General features: G+C 46.3%; 1 protein-coding gene across 2 annotated transcripts in view; it reads right to left on the bottom strand.

Annotated features, from left to right (window-relative positions):
* LOC126361083 (cadherin-89D) overlaps positions 1 to 14601 on the bottom strand; it is a 380910-nt gene that overhangs the window by 96140 nt on the left and 270169 nt on the right. For both annotated transcript variants that reach the window (XM_050007764.1, XM_050007765.1), the window contains exons 9-10: positions 13963 to 14271; positions 6619 to 6904 (exon numbers count right to left, since the gene is read on the bottom strand). In XM_050007764.1, coding sequence (XP_049863721.1) covers positions 6619 to 6904; positions 13963 to 14271 — 595 coding nt within the window. The remainder of the gene's footprint in view (positions 1 to 6618; positions 6905 to 13962; positions 14272 to 14601) is intronic.

Genomic DNA, 14601 nt, shown 5'->3' with positions numbered 1-14601 from the left:
CAAACATAACAATGTGTACAGAAACATTCCAACATTAAAACTGTGTGCCAATCTGGTACACGAACACAGAACTTTGTATTTCGCGGACAATGCTCTTACGATTCAGCTATCCACACATGACTAAGGAGCTCCATACACAGCTTCACTGTTCCCAGCATCGCTTTCATAGTCTCCAAACTTCACATAAGAACGCCACGGCTGTGGTTAAACTACACTCCTGGAAATGGAAAAAAGAACACATTGACACCGGTGTGTCAGACCCACCATACTTGCTCCGGACACTGCGAGAGGGCTGTACAAGCAATGATTACACGCACGGCACAGCGGACACACCAGGAACCGCGGTGTTGGCCGTCGAATGGCGCTAGCTGCGCAGCATTTGTGCACCGCCGCCGTCAGTGTCAGCCAGTTTGCCGTGGCATACGGAGCTCCATCGCAGTCTCTAACACTGGTAGCATGCCGCGACAGCGTGGACGTGAACCGTATGTGCAGTTGATGGACTTTGAGCGCGGGCGTATAGTGGACATGCGGGAGGCCGGGTGGACGTACCGCCGAATTGCTCAACACGTGGGGCGTGAGGTCTCCACAGTACATCGATGTTGTCGCCAGTGGTCGGCGGAAGGTGCACGTGCTCGTCGACCTGGGACCGGACCGCGGCGACGCACAGATGCACGCCAAGACCGTAGGATCCTACGCAGTGCCGTAGGGGACCGCACCGCCACTTCCCAGCAAATTAGGGACACTGTTGCTCCTGGGGTATCGGCGAGGACCATTCGCAACCGTCTCCATGAAGCTGGGCTACGGTCCCGCACACCGTTAGGCCGTCTTCCGCTCACGCCCCAACATCGTGCAGCCCGCCTCCAGTGGTGTCGCGACAGGCGTGAATGGAGGGACGAATGGAGACGTGTCGTTTTCAGCGATGAGAGACGCTTCTGCCTTGGTGCCAATGATGGTCGTATGCGTGTTTGGCGCCGTGCAGGTGAGCGCCACAATCAGGACTGCATATGACCGAGGCACACAGGGCCAACACCCGGCATCATGGTGTGGGGAGCGATCTCCTACACTGGCCGTACACCTCTGGTGATCGTCGAGGGGACACTGAATAGTGCATGGTACATCCAAACCGTCATCGAACCCATCGTTCTACCATTCCTAGACCGGCAAGGGAACTTGCTGTTCCAACAGGACAATGCACGTCCGCATGTATCCCGTGCCACCCAACGTGCTCTAGAAGGTGTAAGTCAACTACCCTGGCCAGCAAGATCTCCGGATCTGTCCCCCATTGAGCATGTTTGGGACTGGATGAAGCGTCGTCTCACGCGGTCTGCTCGTCCAGCACGAACGCTGGTCCAACTGAGACGCCAGGTGGAAATGGCATGGCAAGCCGTTACACAGGACTACATCCAGCATCTCTACGATCGTCTCCATGGGAGAATAGCAGCCTGCATTGCTGCGAAAGGTGGATATACACTGTACTGGTGCCGACATTGTTCATGCTCTGTTGCCTGTGTCTATGTGCCTGTGGTTCTGTCAGTGTGATCATGTGATATATCTGACCCCAGGAATGTGTCAATAAAGTTTCCCCTTCCTGGGACAATGAATTCACGGTTTTCTTATTTCAGTTTCCAGGAGTGTATTATTCTGCAATATATATTCTCGAGGAAATCGAAAGAGGAAAGATTATTGGAAACACTGACTCAGCATACGGAAAAGTAAAAACACTCTTTGGTGAAATTAAAAGCAAGGACGGCAACTTTAATAATGTACTGAGAATTACACTGTTAAATGCAGAGGAGAGAGTGAATAGATGGACTTTATAAGGGAAACATTTGTCTGCTGACGCGAAGGAAGAAGAAACAGGACTCGACAGGGAAGAGACGGAGAATTTAGTATTTAAATCATAATTTTAAAAAGCTTTGGACGACTTAATACAAAAAAAGGATGAAGGGATAAATAATATTCGATTGGGATTTCTAAAATCACTGGGGAAAGTGGCAACAAAACGGCTATTCCCGCTGGCGAAAAACCATCAGACCTTCGAAAAAGCTTCATCCATACAATTCCTAATACAGAAAGAGTCGACAAGTGCGAGAACACTGGATTACGAAGAACGGAGAAGCGCAGTAAATGTCTCTGAGGAACCTGGAGTCCCAAGAGACGGGCAGGCCTTGGTGCTGAAAGGCCAGCATTTCAGCAAACTGAGGATGTGTTAGGTGACGATCAGTTTGGCTTTAGGAAAGGTAACGGCATTGGGGAGGCGGTTGATAATGGAAAGAAGAATGAAGAAAAATCGTGACACGTTCATTGCATTTGTCGACCTGAAAATAACGTCCTACAATTTAAAAAGATGCCTGATGTTTGTAACTCTGAGAAAAATAAGGGTAAGCTATAGGGAGAGACGAGTAACATACAACACGTACAAGAACCAAGAGGGAAAAATAAGAGTGGAAGACCAAACACGAAGTCCTCGGATTAAAAATGGTGTAAGACAGGAATGTAATTTTTCGAGCCTATTGTTCAATCTATACAGGTATATCGAAGAAGCAATGATGGAAATAAAAGAAGGAAACAAGAATGGAATTAAAATTCTAGGTGAAAGGATATCAGTGATAAGATTCGTTGCTACATTCCTATCCTCAGTGAAAGAGAAGAAGAATTTCAGGATCTGCTGCGTGGAATGTACAGTCTAATGAGTGCAGTATATGGATTGAGAGTAAATCGAAGAAAGCCGAAAGTATGAGAAGTGGCAGAAATGAGAACAGCAAAAAAATTAACATCAGAATTGGGGATCACGATGTAGACGAGGTCTAGGAATTCTGTTACCTAAGCAGTAAAATAACCCATGATAGACGGAGCAAGAAGAACGTAAAAAGCTGACTAACACTGACAAAGGGAATTCCTGGATAAGTCTACAAGTACTAACCACAGGCCTTCATCTGACGCAGAAGTGTCTGAGAGTATTATTTGGGGCACAGCATTGTATGGTAGTGAAACATGGGCTATAGAACATGGACTATGGGAAAACCGGAGCAGGAGGGTATCGAAGCATTTTACAGGTAGTACTACAGAAGAATGTTGGAAATTATGCGGACTGATCAGGTAAAGAATGAGAAGGTTCTCCACAGAATCGGCGAGGACAGGAACATTTGGAAACCACTCACAAGAAGAAGGGAGTCGATGATAGCACATCTGCTAAAACTTGAGGAGAAGAGCTTCCATGCTACTAGAGGGCGCTATGGAGGATAAAAGCTGTAGTGGAACACAGAGACTGGAATACATGTATTAAATAATTGGGGATGAAGGTTGCAACTGCTACTCTGTAACGAAGAGCATGGCACAGGAGAGGAACTCGTGGCGGACTGCATCAAACCAGTGAGAACACTGATGACACAAAAAAACCCTATTCTTCCAGGAATGTTAGTGCATCAAGAATTTAGACGGCGTAGAAATGGATTACTCACAGCCTAGGCCAGAACGAAGGCAATATTCCCCGTACGAGTCCCGGTACGGTACAATTTCAATCTGCCAGGAAGGTTCGAAACAGCGCTTACTCCAGTCCAGAGTAAAAGTCGTTCCGCTAACAGCTTCCGAAATTGAGGCTAAGCAAGTCCTCCTCACGGTGGTTAGATAGCGCACACACTGAATGACGAAGAACAAAGAGGCGTAACTCTTTCTGAGGAGAAAGGAGGCCTCGGTGCTGAAAGACCGGCATATCAGAAGGCGATAGTGGAGAAAGTAAAAATCAGTGCTGGATCAGTTTTCAAGGTCTTCCTCGCTGAATACAGCGACTGCTCACACCCGTTCAAAAAGGCCGCCATCACAAAGCAACAGCGGAAACGTAGTAGCATTGTCTGACTGCAGTGTGTAGCAGTACGGCCAGGAGACAGCGGAGCAAAGCAGGCAGTGGTTGCACGTGGTTTCACCAACGCCAAAAAGCCGATGGCGTAACCGTCGTCGGGTACAGCCGTGTTTTATGGAACTGCTCGTAGTGAGGCGCTTTCAGAGTATGTTCGTACGGGAAAAACCGCTACACGAGCATATTACCGATTCTACACAAGTCAGAGGTATAAATAAGAACCTCGCTACCTGACCCTCATCAATCCAGATTCAGTGTTTGTCGGGATTCACTTCTTGTTTCCTTTTCTTTTATTCTTTAAAACAGAAATTTGCAGTACACAGTTGGTACGGCACGATATATACAGCTGCTGATCGGCATCGCAGGTAGCATAGAGATGGCCCCTCCCACGCTTCCGGCTACCGTTACATTGGTCAGCAGAGCTCTGTTCCTTACACAGTTAAGAAGTGGCACACGTATTGTTCTTTTGTTCCCGTGTTTTGAGTGAGGGTGTGTAAAATGGCTTCGAAGCGATAGAAAGCGTTTGTTTCGACGGGGAAAAAGCTGGAAATACACTACTGCCCATTAAAATTGCTACACCAAGAAAAAATGCAGATGATAAACGGGTATTCATTGGACAAATATATTATACTAGAACTGCCATGTGATTACATTTTCAAGCAGTTTGTGTGCATAGATCCTGAGAAATCAGTACCCAGAACAACATCCTCTGGCCGTAATAACGGCCTTGATACGCCTGGGCATTGAGTCAAACAGAGCTTGGATGGCGTGTACAGGTATATCTGTCCGTGCAGCTGTTGTTGTCTTGCAAACTTCTCCATCTGTTGACTCAGGAATCGACACGTGGCTGCACGATCCGTTACAGCCATGCGGATAAGATGCCTGTCATCTCGACTACCAGTGATATGAGGCCGTTGGGATCGAGCACAGCGTTCCGTATTACCCTCCTGAACCCATCGATTCCATATACTGCCAACAGTCACTGGATCTCGACCAACGCTAACAGCAATGTCGCGATACGGTAAACCGCAATCGCAATAGGCTACAATCCGACCTTTATCAAAGTCAGAAAGGTAATGGTACGCATTTCTCCTCCTTACAAGACGCATCACAACAACGATTCACGAGGCAACGCCGTTCAACTGCTGTTTCTGTATGAGAAATCAGTTGGAAACTTTCCTCATGTGAGCACGTTATAGGTGTCGCCACCGGCGGCAACCTTGTGTGAATGCTCTGAAAAGCTAATCATTTGCATGTCACAGCATCTTGTCCTGTCGGTTAAATTTCGCGTCTGTAGCACGTCATCTTCGTGGTGTAGCAGTTCTAATGGCCAGTATTGTATGAATAGCCGCAGAATATAGTGGTAGGGGCATCGACTATGTCAGAATGGAATAAGAAACGAAAATTGAAGGCTTCTGCTGCAGAATGACGACTAAAAATAGTATGCAGAACAGCGCTATAGTAAAGAAGCTGGAAATGAAACACTGTATGATGCATTATTCGTTTGGTTCAGTGAGAAAAAAGAGCATGTTGTTCCGATATCCGAATCAGTCCCGCAGGAAAAGGTGCTACACTTGAGCAGCTGAGTGAAGAGCTTCTCACGGTGTACACTTTCACTCTCAATGAAATTTTTTACCACAGTTGCATGTCTTTTATACTCGTGACTAGCTTAGAACTTAGCCATTTGTTTTCAAACCAGACCTGCACTGAAGTCTTTAACGAAGTGGAACCTCACCGATATGCTTAGCTAACATAACAGAATCATAGAACAGATACGGTAGTAATCATGTTACAGCGTGTTACTTTAGCAGGACAAACTGTACAGTTTTGTATATAGGGCTATCCGAAAATTCAGTTACGAACTTCTAAGACTTGTAGAGGCCAGTGAATACATAATATTTTGAACAGGAACCCATGTCCGGGAACGTACCGTTTACGTTCCACAATGGTTTCAATTCAGATGTATAACGCGTCCACGTCTGTTGAGAGAAAAGTCTCAGAGTTGCTTGAGCTGGTATGCAGAAGGATACACGGGATGACGTGTACTACGTCAGACGGTCACCTGGAGGTCACATAACGTGCGCGTTGCTGCAAGACCTATTCAATACCTGTCCGTCTTCGATACAGTAAACAGAAATGATCCTTCTGTATAGCGAAGGTCGAGGTAACGGAAGAGCGGGTAGTCAGTTACACCACGAACGTTCTCCGCAACGTAGCACGCCATCGCTCAAACGTTTTGCCCAAGTTATGCAGCGGCTCCTAAACTAAATTACGCCAAGGACAACACAAACACTCACGCCAGAGAGAGGACTCGAACCGCCGACGAGCCGCGCGAACCGTAACAGGGCGCCTAAGACCGTACGGCTACCTCGCGCGGCATAGGTAAATGAAATGAAATGTTGTGTGACGAGGGCCTCCCGTCGGGTAGACCGGTCGCCTGGTGCAAGTCTTTCGATTTGATGCCACTTCGGCGACTTACGTGACGATGGGGTTGAAATGATGATGATAAGGACAACACAACACCCAGTCCCTGAGCGGAGAAAATCTCCGACCCAGCCGGGAATCGAACCCGGGCCCTTTGGATTGACTGTCGCGGTGACCACTCAGCTACCGGGGTCGGACTGGCATTGGTAAAATGTGTCGTATCAAAGGGTGTAAGTATGTAGAAGGGCTAACAGCAACACGAGCGTGTCTTTTTCGATATGGTACTATGACGACCCCCTCGTAATGACAGCTACTGCAGAGAAGCGAGCGTGGCTGACCTGCGCGGCCGACAGGCAGCACGTCCACGGAGACGACGGCGATGCTGAAGCGCCGCTCGCTGGGGTTCTCCGGCTGGTCGGAGGCCTCCACGAATAGCGCGTGCCGGCCCACGGAGAGGCGCGCGCCCGCGGCCACGGCCACCTCGCCGCTCTGCGCGTCCACCGTGAAGGCGGGCGCCGCGCCGCCGCCGCCGCCGCCGCCGCCGCTGCCGTTGGCGCCGCCGGCCGCCTGCACGGCGTACACCACCTGCCCGTTGCGGCCCAGGTCCACGTCCGTCGCCCACACCTGCAACACACCACCGCTGTCACACTCTGCGCGAGGCACACTAAGACAAATCTGTAGCAAACTTTGATTACACTGTCACCAGCAGGCAGTGGAGGTCTCTGGACGGTATAACGTTTAACAGTCTCTTGGATCCAGGGGGCGAAATATAAAGGCAATTAGATAACCTCCTCACACAAAATACACTGAAGTGACAAAGAAGCTAGTACAAGCATGCGTATTCAAATACAGAAGTATGTACAACAAACAGTCACAGCTTGCCGGAGATCGCTCTCCTCCCTACATCCAATCCAAAAATTTAGAAAAATATTTCCAACCCATGTTAAACAAAAATTAGTCCAAACACTTGTCTTGCCTAATCTTTACTACTGTGATGTAGTTCAACACGGCACAAATAGTGAAAATTCGAGATGCCTCGAGCTAGTGATGAATTCTTGCGTTAGATACGTGTGCAATATACGGTTGTATGATCATATCATCATATGAGTCCTTCATACTCTCAGCTAGGTCGGATACGCCCACATAAGGTACGCGATCTCCACACTATGTGCTTACTTCACCGATTTCTTAGTCACTGGTACCACCAATACTTATCTGACATCAAACACCTGTCATCATTCCACAACCGCAATACCAGATCGGATACGTCTAGCATCTTGGCTGTACCTTTACGTAACACAAAATTTTTCTCACGTGTCATTCTCCATCTCAGCCATACGACTATGGAACGCGCTCCCCTGTGATCTGCGTCTTATCCAGAACCACTCAACATTCTCTTCCTTTCTCCTCTCCATCATAGCTTCGAATTTTACCATTCTTTTTCTGTTCCTCTAACCTAGCTACCTCTTCTATATCTCTTTCACCCCATTCTATCGTCTCATGTCTCTGCTCGATGTGAATAACTCACAAGCTGCAAGAACATAACGACAAAATTCTCATCTAGCAATAGGACTGACATTCATAAAAGAAAAATGTGTTTACTTTCATATGCATAGTCATTACTATTATTATTATTATTCTTGATTGTTATAATTATTTTTTGATTGTTATAATTATCCTTGTACTACTGTTATTATCTCTATTTTTTTCTTTAACATTAATACTGTATAACACGTTGTATGTCCATAATGTTCTGTACAAACTTAAATTCGTTCAATCTGAGTATGCCTGGTTGGGTGTAAGAGAGGGCTTGAATGCCCTAATCTTGCCAGGTAAAATAAATGCATAAATAAATAAATAAACAGGCAAAAGGCGGCACTGAGGTCGGAAACGCCTATAAAAGACAGCAAGTCTACCGTGCAGTTTTTAGATTGGTTACTCCTGTTACAATGGCAGGTTGTCAAGATTTAAGTGAGTTTGAACGTGGTGTTATAGTCGGCGCACGAGCGATGGGGCACAGCATGTCCAAGGTAGCGATGAAGTGAGAATTCGGGTAAAACATAAAATCTCCGACATCGCTGCGGCCGGAAAAAGATCCTGCGAGGAAGGGACTAACGACGACTTAAGAGAATCGTTCAACGTTACAGGAGTGCAACCCTTCCGCAAACTGCTGCAGATTTCAGTGCTGGGCCAACAACAAGCGTCAGCGTGAGAACCGTTCAACGAAACATCATCGATATGGGCTTTCGGAGCCGAAGGCCCACTCGTGTACCTTTGATGACCGCGCGACACGAAGCTTAACGTCTCGTCTGGGCCCATAAACACCGATAATGAAGACTGGAAACATGTTGCCTGATCGGATTATTCTCGTTTCAAACTGTATCGAGCGGATGGACGTGTGCGGGCATGGAGACAACCTCATGAATCCGTGGACTCCGCGTGCCAACAGGGGGATGTTCAAGCTGGTGCAGGCTCTGTAATGGTGTGGGGTGTGTGCAATTGGAGTGATATGGAACCCCTGATACATCTAGAAACGATTCTGACAGTGACACGTAGGTAAGCATCCTGTCTGATCACCTACATCTCTTCATGTCCTTTGTGTATTCGAACGGACTTGGTCAATTCCAGCAGGACAATGCGAAAACCCACACGTCCAGAAATGCTACAGAGTGGCTCCAGGAACACTCTTCTGAGTTTAAAAACTTCTGCTGGCCACAAAACTCTCGAGACATGAAAATTACTGAGCATATGTGCGATTGCTTGCAACATGCTGTTCAGAAGATACCTCCACCCCCTCATACTTTTACGAATCTGTGGATAGCCCTGTAGAATTCAGGTGTCAATTCCCTACAGCACTACTTCAGATATTAGTCAAGTCCATAGCACGTCGTGTTGCGGCACTTCTGCGTGCTTGCGTGGGCCCTACACGAAATTAGGCAGGCGTAGAAATTCTTTAGATCTTCAGTGTATTAGCCACTCCTTAAAGAAGCAGACTGTTCGCTGAGGAATTCTGTAAATGATTTAGAACCTGGTGCCAGGAGGTCATACGATACTCTACCGTTGACACAACATATGGCAGTGAAGTGAAATAGGCGCAGTAAGACGAGTCGGTGTGGAGCCATCACACAGTGGCTTTAAGGAGCCATGATTACATACCCGTCACCATCTATCAATGGGGACGTACAATATGTCTACAAGGTATCGTGTACCACTAGCAGTCATGTCGCATGGCGTAAGGACAATGGTCATAAAAAGATACTACCTGACAAAGACAGCAAGCGATTGAAATGACATTCAATATTCATTGAGGCCTGTCAGAAACAGAAATAGTAAATGTAAGAAATAAATTTGAAAAATTGAGTCTAGCGTTTATCAGCGATATTGTGATTCATCCGCTAATCTCAATGGATTTAAAGAAAAAAAAAACACTTGAATGAACATTGCATAAATGTTTGTCATGGATATGCCACAACTATAGGAATGATGCTACACACTTGAGGTATCATTAGATACGTGTGTGCACCGTGATACCCTGTATAACACTGAGCTGGCTATTATCTAAGTTATTGAAGTCGCCCTGCAATGTGTCCTTGACTGTCGCATCGTAGACTGCTTGCTACACATTCGCGAATATTTCCTGCACGACTACTGCTAAAATTAGACGCTTCTACGATGTTCGGATCAGCTAGCGGTCACCTCCGTGGATACGAATGCCCGTTCATGTAGTAGATGTCGCTAACGTAAGTCTGTTCAAAATGGTTCAAATGGCTCTGAGCACTATGATACTTAACATCTATTGTCATCAGTCCCCTAGAACTTAGAACTACTTAAACCTTACTAACCTAAGGACATCACACAACAGCCAGTCATCACGAGGCACAGAAAATCCCTGACCCCGCCGGGAATCGAACCCGAGGACCCGGGCGCTGGAAGCGAGAACGCTACCGCACGACCACGAGCTGCGGACCGTAAAGTCTGTGCCGTGGCGCTCGACTCGGAGATACGCCTATGCGAAATTCTGGTGGCGGTAGAAATTTTCACCACCAGTGTTTGGCCGGATAGTGGAGTAGATGTGGTTACGCAAAATTCCTGATAACCAGACTTTATGTGAATATTCTGGATTCATTGCAAAGCTGTGTGCGATGTCTTATAAAGTGAGGGGATATGGCCCTGTCGATAGCGGTCCGTTGGTCGGATGGGAAATTTGAGTCCGGCGGTCCGCGCGGTGTGTCTTTGAGAGGAGTGGGCTACGCATCGGCACCGGGTCTCACCCCTTCTGCATAATCACTGCGCTACGTGAACATTACACTATACTACACACACAGCCATTACCATCACCTACACTCAACAGATACACAATTGATCGCGGGGGAAGAGAATTCTCTCTAATTATGCGACTGAACATCCCCTAGGAGTTTCCAAGCGCCATATCACTCTTCTTTGATGTCGTGTATATCTGGCACTACTACCTGATTTTCTGCAATTCTTCGATTACAGTGGTTTCGTCAGTATTTCTGCAGTCGTAAATACGGTGGTGATGTCCTAGACGGAAAGAGTTGAAGAAAGTAAGAATTCCATCACGGAAATGACACACAGCGGCACTACTACATTAAGGAAGGGTACAGGTAAGCGACGAAAGCGTGACGTGGAAATCTATGCATATGATTTTAAGTGGTTGCGATATTGGTAGACATATCATATGGAAGAATACACCAGCTCCTAACTTCCTAGCGCGGGGCATCCGAGGAGAACAAATATTTTATTTTATCTTCATTATTACAACTACTTTCTTAACTAAATTGTAATTGAGTTTAACTAATGAGAGATTCAGTAAAACTGCACATGATTAATTTATTTTCTCCAGCGAGCAATCATCTCTTCACTTGCAAATGACTTTTTACTTTGGTGAAAAGAAAAGCCCTTCTAGACCTTATCAGCGTCTGGATGTCGGCAGATTTTCTTGATCAAAATGTTCGCCTCCAGTCGCTTTATTCCTCTAATGCACGACTTCTTTCAAGGAAACCAATTTCAGTAAGAAAACGTTTCTGGCAGTAGAGCCTGACACACAAAGTGCAATGTAACAGGCTGAGCGTCGAAATTTTCATTTAGTCATTATTTTAGGTTTGTTGCCATACAGCAGTAAACCGAAAATATTGTTTCTTTATTTACCGTTGAGTTACGGAGACATGGAACCACAGTCAATGCCATCGTTAAGCATCATTTCACGTACCTTAAAAATCTAACTAGATGTACTCTAAATAACATAAATAATTTACTCTTGCAGTTTCTAACGCGTGTGTCTACGTACACTCGGCCTTCTACAAAGGTTATCTATTCCCAACTGTTTTTGCCAACATAATTACACGAAACACAGCCTAGCACGAGTCAGCCAGACTGTGTTTATTGCCAGACGGCATCATCATGTACATGCGAGTGGTGTCCTTAACATGAACGTCAATTTAGGGATTGTTGGAAAATGGCAACACCATGCGATCGAGGGTTGAAGAGAGCGTAGGTGCCTGCCTTGGCACCGGCTGGGTAGTACTAGGAACAACTAACCCCTCATATTCTTTGAAAAATCGAACTCATATGTTTACGACAGCTGAAAGGGGTAATTATTTTACAAATGAGTTAATATGTTAAATACGAGGGTCTTCCACAAAGTAAGTTCCGTTTCTATTTCTATCCGCGGCAGTTCTACGATCGCAGTTCCGAGCATGCGTGGCAGTTACTCTGACTCAAGGAGAAGACACGTGCGCCATTTTAAGATCGCTGCTGCCGACGTGTGCTTTGTAGTGCTTCTTTATAATGTCAGCCGTAATTGAAAATACTACCACGTGTGAAATCCGTTCTATGATTCGTTTTCTAAATACAAAGAAAGTTAAACCAAAGGAAATTCATCGGCAAATCTGCGCGGTTTACGGACAAAATGGCATGAGTGACTCAGTGGTTAGAAGATGGGTCAGACTGTTCAATGAAAGACGTCATCAATTGCACGATGAAGAACGAAGTGGACGCCAGTCTGTGGCTACTGATAAACTGTTTGACGCAATTGAAGAGAAGATTAAGCGCAACCGTAAGTTTACACTTAGTGCCCTTGCTATGGAAGTTCCGCAAATCTCACGATCACTAATTCCTGAAATTGTTACTGAAAAACTGAAGTGTCGAAAACATTGCTCACGTTGGGTACCCAAAATTCTTACTGAACAACATAAAAACAACGGATGGGCAGTGCACTTCAGTCTTTGACACTCTACAACGAAGAAGGCAATCAATGGAATGGAGGCACACTTCATCCGCAACGAAGGTTAAGCCTAAGCAAATCTTCACACGTCGAAAAGTCATATGCACCGTTTTTTGGGACAGAGGGCATTTTGCTGATTGATTTCTTTCCATGGGGCCAAACAATAAATGCACATGGTTACTGCTAGACCACTAAGAAACTGCACCGCGCAGTACAGAACAAAAACCGAGGATTACTGTCAAAAGGTGTTGTTTGTTTCCTCGATAATGCGCAATCTAACACGGCGAATGTGACCAAACGACTCTTACGGGAATTTCACTGGGACGAGTTTGATCATCCTCCGTACAGCCCGGACCTCGCTTCTAGCGACTTTAATCTCTTCTTACACCTAAAATCTGTCCTCGGTGGTCAACACTTCAACGACGATGACGAGCTGAGAGAACATGTTACCACATGCTTGAATACACAGGCGGCAACCTTCTATGAAGAAGGCATACAAGAACTTGACAAGTGCCTACAAAATTTCGGAAGCTATGTAGAAAAGTAGTTTAACAGTTGTAGATTTTTTTACAATAAACATTTTTTTGTATCTGTACACATTTGTTTTATATAACCAAACGGAACTTACTTTATGGACATACCTTGTACTTGATGCTAAGTGTGTCAGCGACAGAAAGTTCAGAAATTAAGTTGAAAGTTTTAACTAAGTCGCTAAGTGCTCTCATCTTCAAGTACTGGAAAACATAGTCTGGGTAATTTGCGTGCCGTGAGTTACGCTGCCCCAAGACATATTCACCGTTTCTTATTGTAATACTTGTCAGACATAGTGGTCTAGGGGTCTGCGCACATTGCGTTCCGCTACAGTAGACCATTATGTTCGGTCAGAGGGTTGGCTACCCTCTGCAAACTAACTTAGTGATTTATTCAATGATGAACTTGAAGAGCTGTCATGTGACGTTCGCCCAGGTCAAATGACGAGAAAAGTGACGAAGAAAATGAGAAAAAGACATTAAAGTGCTGGACCTTCAATATTTCAGTTAGCGTTTTAACCCAGGCTTCACCTCTCAACGACGTGAACACTCGCTGGAAACGACACGTGGTTCGGATTCCACTTTAAACTGTAGCCCCCCCTCCCTTTTCCCCTGTCGGATAACTGCTGTAGACATACAGGTCGCAGAAGTGGCGACCAATGGGATGACTTGCACCAGGCCAGTGAGCCACACTATATTCTAGCACTTGTCTTACTGTGTTAATCCTTTAACATAAGATTGTGGCTCTTAATGAGTAGATTATGACAGCAATCGGTCGATATATGACATATTAAAACTCAAATATTAGTTGTCCCTGGAAAGCGTTAGATAGGCAACCTGCAATGAAATAGCCCGGAGCGAGCTGTAGGGTAGATGCAAGCGACATTGCAGGGTCCGGTGGGTCTTACCTTTCCGATGACGGTCCCGGGTGCGGCATCCTCGCGCACGGAGAAGGAGTAGAGGTTGTCCGGCTGGAAGGCTGGGTTGTTGTCGTTGGCGTCGAGCAGCGTCACCTCGACTGCGACGCGGCTGGCGGCGGCGGCAGGGCCGGCGACGCTGGGGGTCTTCTCGCGCGCCACCACCGACATGTGCAGCGACGGCCGCGCCTCGCGGTCCAGCTTGCTCTGGTCGCGCACCGTCAGCCAGCCAGAGTCCGCCTCCACCGAGAACGCCTGCTCCGGGTCCTCCAGCTCGAACCAGAACTCTGCGTTCTCGCCCTGACAACGTAACAACCGCTGACGCCGCTCCAGCACAAAACAACTGCAGAAGCTACGCTGCCATTACACATGCAGCTATTCAGCTTCTAATGATATGGATGGACCTGCATTATACCACACGTAGCGAACGCTACAGGCAATTACTACTTCCGTAAAAGAAAAACGCATGCTTTAACTGTTTGTGTAAGCCAATAAATAGCACTACCTTTGTTACCTGAACGGCAACTGATACAAAATGACAACGCCATCAGCTGTTTGTTCTGTAGAGTACAAACTGAAAAATGTTGTGAGCGCAGGAAACCAAAAGTTGATACACTCATGTAACACTAT

Source organism: Schistocerca gregaria, chromosome 1 (genome assembly GCF_023897955.1).
Source record: "Schistocerca gregaria isolate iqSchGreg1 chromosome 1, iqSchGreg1.2, whole genome shotgun sequence".
Taxonomy (NCBI): domain Eukaryota; kingdom Metazoa; phylum Arthropoda; class Insecta; order Orthoptera; family Acrididae; genus Schistocerca; species Schistocerca gregaria.
The sequence above is the reverse complement of the archived record's forward strand: the minus strand, read 5'-3'. Positions and strand labels throughout refer to the sequence as shown.